Here is a 7,879-nt window from a genome sequence, read left to right on the forward strand (position 1 = left end):
ATTGAACAATAAAACTGGTTTTCTTTTTCTTCTTGCATTTAAAGTTTAAAGTGCCAGCAGCCACCAGTGCCATCATTACAAACGGTAAGTTGACGATATTATCATGCTCATATTTGGTCAAGGTTCTCACGTTTTCTAAAAGTTGAAAATATCTAGATTAAGCCTATTTTTTTTATAATTTATTATGATTCTTCAACAAAAAAACCACAAGCTCAAGTTTACGAATTAGTTGTTTTTCGTGAATCAGACAAAACATATGCTCGATCCTTCACGTAATGAATTCCCTCAAAATGAGCTGTTGTGTAATTTTATAGTAGTAGAGAGAGACTGCGGGGCTGTGCCGCTTTATGAGTAATCATTAAACACATCATAAACAAAATGAAGACATAGCTCACCACTCAACGCTGGACAGATATTGTTAATGAGATTGTTTGAATTGTGATTGTTCAGCGTTTTAGCACATCAAGGGTTTCTCTGCTCTTGGCCATCTGTCTTATTCATTGATTGCCTTTAATAATGATTGTTTGCATATGCACTCATGATGATGTTGTTTGTGATTATTATTTGTGTAGATGGCATCGGAATCAACCCGGCGCAGACAGCAGGTCGGTGATGCTCCTACACTCGATCAGGGCTGCTCTCTGAAATAAATGTCTTTTTGTCAGCTGTAAATTATTTAGATGTATCCAGATGTCACACAGGACGGGAAATAGGGATATTTGTGTTCTAGGTTTTTTTTTTTTGTTTGTTTATTGGCGCTTCGATCCACTTTCCATGTTTTTTTAAGCTTCCATTTCCATGCATTTTCTCATAGCCATCATGAAATGATACCTCGTCTTGCTCTCACTGTTTACTTGCGTGGCTGCGATTTTCCTGCCTATCCTTCATAATCACAGACATGCAAATGAATGGATCCTTCTGTTTACTGCCTCATATTGTTCATGTTTATCCGCCTGGGGACCTTTTGAGAGATCGAATGATTTCCTGAGACTCCTTCAGTAGGCTTTGCATGTGAATTTCACATATTACCTGATGAATATTGATGATGTGCTTCAGTTAGACCAACCCCCTGTTGCTGTGAGTTTATTCCCTTGTCTAAATGTTTCTTACTTTACCTGTCACTTAATGCTGGATTAATCTATCTCTGTTTACAAGGCTCCTCCACCTTTCTATTAAGAATAAGGATTTTGTATGTTTTTTCTCACTCAATTCTGACTATATTTTAGAGAGTGACAAAACTAGAGAGATGTATGTTGTTTATAAAAACGGCAGTTTTAAAATTTATTTAACTTGCATGACTAATTTGTATCACTTTTTTAAGCCATATACATGTGACCCTGGAGCACAAATCCAGTCTTTTGTCACTGGGGTGTATTTGTAGCAATATTACATTACATTACATTACATTATTATTATTATTTTTTTTTTTAATTCAGATTTTAGATTATTTATAAATCTCACTTCTCAAAATATTGACACTTATTACTAGTTTTGTGGTCCAGGGTCACATATTCGGGTTTTCCATAATCATGAATATTTATGATGTGCTTCAGTTACACAATTCCCCATTGTTGCGAGTTTATTCCCCCGACTAAATGTTTCTTTACAGATGTTTTCCATCCTGCTGTACTTGTCATTTAATGCTGGAGCCGTCTCTGTAATCCATTATATGCTGTCTCTAATAAGCTGTCCCAGTGGCGTTCTGTCAGTGTGCCGTGCTGCTTCTAATCACATGAAAATGACCTGTAATTTTTCATACATGTCATGGGGTTGAGACCTAAATGTCAAATGAGCTGTGATTCATTAGTTTTATAGTAGCAGCATGTCTAGCCTGACACGTATATGCAGCGTGTGTGTATTATAGAAACATGTACCTTCGGCTCTGCAAGTTATACAATCACATACTAAATATAGCACAGACACCTGAATAGATTTCGCTTTATGCTCTGAGTGAGTTACTTCTATCAGAGGGAACTGAGTGAGTCACAGTTTGTTGCTTATGTACAATACACAAGCGCTTTGGCATGAATTCTGATAAGAGGAAAACCAAGCTGTACCAATCAACCTTTATTTATAGTTTTAGCTGCAATCGTGTCATATACTGTGTGTTTATATTTTATATCTCTCTGATTTTACAGGAAACGTGTTCCTGAAACACGGCTCTGAGCTGCGAATCATTCCCAGAGATCGGGTCGGAGGAGGTAGCCAACCTAGGATGTGACTATCCAGTGCTATTCTGTCACAGAATGTTATTGTCCGGCCCTGAGGTGTCAGCTCTCACGGGTACTGCTGCGGCTCTAGATCTGTCGGAGGACCTCACAAATCTCACCGAACTGCCGTCACAGCCCCTTTCTGAAAGATACACACTCGAAAGATGCTAGTATTTGTCGTTGATTTTCCACAAAATATTCCGGCACTTTAAGATCCCACACTTAATATGTTCGTAAAGTATAGTTTTCTGTCCACTTAAAGTCCAATTGAATGTTTAAAAACTGTTAAAAAATTCTTTTTTTTTTTTAGAAAGGCAAATAAATGGAAAACGCCATATCATATTTTTGCTTTTTTTCTTCATAATTAGTTTCATTAATGGTTGTTTTAAGCTCTGTTCTATACAGTAGCTGTTTTTGCAGCAGATAATGAGTCAGTGGGATGAAACTCTTACAGTTGCGTAGCTAAACAAAACTATACAACGGTATGATTAAAGAAACTCTAAAATAAAAAAAAAATGCATTTCATACTATACGTAATATATAAAAAAAAAAAAAATTACAAAATAACTTTTCTCATAGCTGTAATGAAATGTTACATAAACCAATTTGATGTCTTAAAAGTCACTTTTTGTAACTTTCCTGGTCACTGAAGTCTGCTTGCCTTTTCATTAAGGCTTTAAATCATGGCTTGACTTGAATAGTACATCTGGCTAATGAATGACAGGCTCTACCTTTGCTTTTACGCCCTCCACTTACCCTCCTTCCCTTACATTACTGCCAGGCAGAGGAGGAGGAGAAGGGTCTGACTATTCAGTGTGATAATGGATCTTTCATTTGTTTTAATAAAAGAGCAGGCATGCTGTGCCCTTTCCATGCCACTCATTACTGGGAAAAGGGGAGAAGTGCATTATAAATACAGCCTACATTATTCAAACGCAGACATGTTACTCTGGATCACATTTGAAAAGGCATCGCTTGCCTCCAGCCTCATTTGGCAGGAAATGATGCGGTTTGTTCATTAGCCGTGGAAGAAATTGTGCTTTTACGGAAGTGGAAGAGCTCGCCATTGTGACGAATGTCAAATTTAGAAGTAAAAAAAAAAAGTTACAAATACACTTGTAGTATTCTTTTCATGAACATTAAAGAAAGCATCGAATACCCATCTGTGTAGTGCTTGTTTTTGTTGAATGTGTTTGGCTTGTAATTCTGCTACTTAGGATGTTTTGTCTTTTTTGTTCACTTAATTTAATGTATGTAAACATAAATTAGGTTTCAAAGCATTCAGTGGATAAGACAGGCTTCAGAAATCTCCTTTATGGTTCAAAGAGGTGGAAAGACATGCAGTGATGTTGCTATTTGCATAAATTCAATCCTGTGCCATCTGTAAGAAGCCTTCTTAAGCAAGCAAATGACAGAACTGTTGAATATTTATGTTAGATATTTTGTATAGGGCTCGTGGACGTGATTGTGCGATTCGAGGGGCATTACCTGGCAACCTTTCTGTCAGGGCTTTAAAGGGGTCATGAACTGAGAAATCAAAATTCTGTTGAATCTTTTGAAATAGAGGTCATTGTACTATGCCTTCTGCAACAAGAGAAATGTGGCGCTAAAACACAGGTTCAACACGTGAACCCTGGCACGTTATTACCTTGCTATAGGAACGTATTGCTGTGTTTTTACTGCATTGCTTTAAGTACATGTTGTGACTGTTGCTAAAAGCTAATGCTCTATCATTTTGGAAATATGCCCCACACCAAATCCGATCCTAAACCCACCCGAGGATATAAAAACCCATTTGTTCATCCTGTTACACAGCTTTGAAGTTTGTCGATCGGTAGTTCAACACAGGATTCAAACCGAAGTTCTTCGTACTCTTTCAGCGACCAAAGAAACCCACCATCTCTGAAAACCCGTAGATACGAAGCTGGATATGTGTGATGCTAACATTCAAAAGCATCGGTTTTCAGACATTCCAGCATATTAACATCGATTTTAAGTAAAGCGTGACATTATTTTAAGCAACTGTGCGAAAATTACCGGGATTATCGGAAACTCTGTCGATTTGTGTGAAGAGGAATAAAAGGTGTCAGAGCTGTACCGCCTCTAGTGTTCATTTCTTTTGGAAACTCGCTAAAATAAATTCTAAAATAGGTCGTTTTTTAAAAACTCTTCAACCTCAGAACAGTGCAAAATAATAAAAAGTCAGTTCGTGACCCCTTCGGCGCAGATGTAAGCCAGCCAAGCCGACGAAACAGTTGTACAATATTGGGGTCTTGTACGACCGTTTTATGTACCTGCAAAAAGGGCATGTTTTTTTTCTCGTATTTCTATAGAAACTCCTAATCGAACATTTCTGTGGGGTTCTTGAGAGATTGAACGCTCGCACAAAGACCACCACTTTGAATTGCTGTTGTCAAATAAGTCATTTTCCCCACCTCCTCAGCGGCTGAACGTTGCCCACATGTATTACAGATAAGCTATCACTGCCTGTCAGTTCTGCTTCTCACTCAATGTATCTTTCAGATGAAAAGATATGTGGCACGAATTTAGATTTAGCTTGCGCGTTCAAGCAGTAGATTCATTTTCAGGAGTTCACAGAAGTAATTAATTTGCTATATTTTTTCAAGCAAAGAAAATACTAGCTTTGCGGGGTGTACCGCTGCAAATTGGTTTGGCCCCTGAAAGAATGTGGGTTTTATGATGTTTATTTTTTCAGAGACAAAAATGAATTATCCCTGTCCTTTTGTAATAACAAGGTTCAGGGAATTTCAAAGAAATGCGCTTTTTTTTTGTGACTGCATCAATAGACAATAACGTCCTGATTGGCAAAAATTATTTCTGAATAAAGAGTAAGGCCGGAGGTGAGCAATAAGATCAAAGCTTAACAGAAGAACAAAACAGTCTTAAATATAACCATCAAAACAAAAATCTCAAAAAGACTGGCAGAGTAATATCAGAAAAAACAAAAACAAAACAAGAATCAAATTAAAGACAGAAAAAAAAAGCAAAGCCAAACGCAGAACAAAAATTAAAACAAAAGTCAAAAATAAAACCCTCAAATCAAAAGTTGAAATTTTAAAGTAGAGTACTGCTTAACGTGAGATAAAAGTTAAAGCAAAGCTGAAAATAAGAATCAAAAGAAAACCAAAATTAAAAAAAAATTAAAATCAGAGCCTGAATCATCTAGTTTTGTTTTATTTTACATGCTCAAATAGAAAATTCTTGATTCACTTATTTACTGTTTTTTGGTTTTGTTTTATTTCAAATGCTCATTAACTTTTACTGTAGCATGGCCTACCTTCATAATTCAATTTTCTAGAAAACACCTTACATTTTAACTTAAATGATCTCTATTAGCTTATTTTGTTTGCTGATGTGAATCTGCACAGCATGCATGGGCCTTTTTTATTTATTTATAATTTTGGGGGGAGAAACGTATTGACGTATCGATGGGATATTCTGTTTGTTTGTATAATTCAGGGCTGGGGGGTAAAGGGTCAGGGGGAAATGTTCTTCTATATGTTTTACTATAAATAAATAAATTCTCAGCCCAGTCAGCATAATATTGGAGAGGTCATCCTTCGATATGAGATCGGCCCCTCACCCTTGCACCTTTCTTAAATTTTGTGTTTGGTATTCTAGGGGTGTCTTGCCCTGCTTTAAATTCTATTAGATGAAATGTCATGCCAGCACGAGGCTGCACCTTCTTAGAGCTCAGCTTCAGTTTCATTTTACACTTGGTGTGACAGGAATGACTAAACAGGACATTAACAGCAGCACGCGCAAACATGCAATTCCAACATGCAAAGAAATGTTGATTTAGTGTAATAAGTTGTGAAAATGCGTTATTCCGCAATATTAGCTGTAAAAAAAGCATCTCGTGAGGCTTCTCTATTTCATTCGATCATAATTTGAAATCAGTTAAATGTTTTGCAAGACATTTTTCAATCTAATACCCGGCTTCCGTAAGCAGTACTGCTGAGTATTGCTGTAGTCCCAGTGATGTTTACACAATGCCAGACAAATGGACTACAGAATGAAAAAGCAAAAGGCTATTAACATGGAAACTACATAAACATGGAAACACCTTAAGAAGGTCGGTCATAGATCAGCGTGAAAGCACATGCAGCTCGAGGCTAATGTCACAGTTAGCGTCAGGGCGCGCTTGAAGAAAATGAAAAGCCCCAGACAGTTCAAGTCATGATAAAGCTCTGGAGTAGTAAAATGTCTCTGAAGGAATAGAAGTGTGTGTGTGTGTGTGTGTGTGTGTGTGCGCGCCTGGTATTTATGACGTTATGGGGACCAAATGTCCCCACAAGGATAGGGACACCGGTGAAGACCTTGTGGGGACATTTTTTTAGGTCCCCATGAGGAAACAAGCTCATAAAACATACAAGATTTAATTTTTTTGAAAATCTAAAAATGGCAGTGGTTTCCTGTAAGAGGGTAGGTTTAGGTGTAGAGCAATAACACATATACTCTGTACAGTATAAAAACCGTTATGGAGAGTCCCCATAAAACATGAAAACACGTGTGTGTGTGTGTGTGTGTGTGTGTGTGTGTGTGTGTGTGTGTGTGTGTGTGTGTGTGTGTGTGTGTGAGATAAAGCTGTAGACATGCACAGAACAGAATATCTCTTTTCTCCCAAGGCTCCTGGTGGTGGCACTGATTGGATTTCACAGAAAATTCTGGCAAAGTTATGAACAAACATTAATATGTTTGATCAGCGTTATCTGGTTTGTAATAAAGTTCTCATGAATACACCAGTCATAGCTTTATATTTCATTCACGGAAAGCTTGTTTTATGAACCATTTAGACATTTGTTTTACATTTGTGCAACTAATCGTTTACAGTATAAATTATAATACGATTTGTTAATATATCTATTTGTTTAGATTACCACAGTTTTAATCACATTATAAGTGATTAATAAACTTTAAGACTTCATATGTTTTTTTTTAATAATGTAATGTTTTTAATGAAGCAATTTGGATATTAGATATGTTTTTATTTTTATGTTCTTCATTTAAATAATTTCCACCTTATAAATAATAATTATATTTATTGTTTAGATTAAAATTCGTTCAAAGGTATCTGGTCTGCAATAACACTAATAACATCAGAAAAACGTTTTTATACATTGTACATGGAATGTATTTTGTCCCGAAAAATGTAAGGATCATTTTTCTTTTTTTCTTTTGAAAAGTCTATTTGAAACAATTTTCACAGTATAAATAATTCAACCGCTTGCGTTTATATGTTTAGATTATCATAGTTTTAATCACAGAGCAGGCTATTTGATAAAAAAAAAAAATCATCACTTAATGGTAACTGTTAGCAAAATTTTAACAAAACCATATTTTGTTAGTTTTGGTACACCCTCATCAGAACAAAACATCCAAACAAGGTTTCATAAATGCAATTTATGATAATTCACTCAACAATCACGATTAAGCTGGAATCTGATACAAATGCATCTCGAATGATGATCTGGAGGTAAAATAAAATCCTCAGAACCCATCTAATCCAGTGTAACTTTCCATTCACTATTGTTTACCAAATGTCACAAGCTTTTCAACCTAATCATCCCTTCATAAAAGTGTTATCTGATATCTCGCATGACTTGTGCCAGCATACAAACAGCAGGCAAACACTTATGAAAGCAGCA

General features: G+C 36.2%; 1 protein-coding gene across 1 annotated transcript in view; it reads left to right on the forward strand.

Moving 5' to 3' along the window:
• Window positions 1-3,370, forward strand: part of ufm1 (ubiquitin-fold modifier 1) — a 6,852-nt gene extending 3,482 nt beyond the window's left edge. Inside the window, exons 4-6 of the mRNA XM_043250767.1 lie at window positions 45-84; window positions 573-605; window positions 2,139-3,370. Coding sequence (XP_043106702.1) covers window positions 45-84; window positions 573-605; window positions 2,139-2,221 — 156 coding nt within the window. The 3' untranslated portion in view covers window positions 2,222-3,370. The remainder of the gene's footprint in view (window positions 1-44; window positions 85-572; window positions 606-2,138) is intronic.
• The last annotated feature ends 4,509 nt before the right edge of the window (window positions 3,371-7,879 follow it).

The sequence above is a fragment of the Puntigrus tetrazona genome, chromosome 10 (genome assembly GCF_018831695.1).
Source record: "Puntigrus tetrazona isolate hp1 chromosome 10, ASM1883169v1, whole genome shotgun sequence".
Taxonomy (NCBI): Eukaryota; Metazoa; Chordata; class Actinopteri; order Cypriniformes; family Cyprinidae; genus Puntigrus; species Puntigrus tetrazona.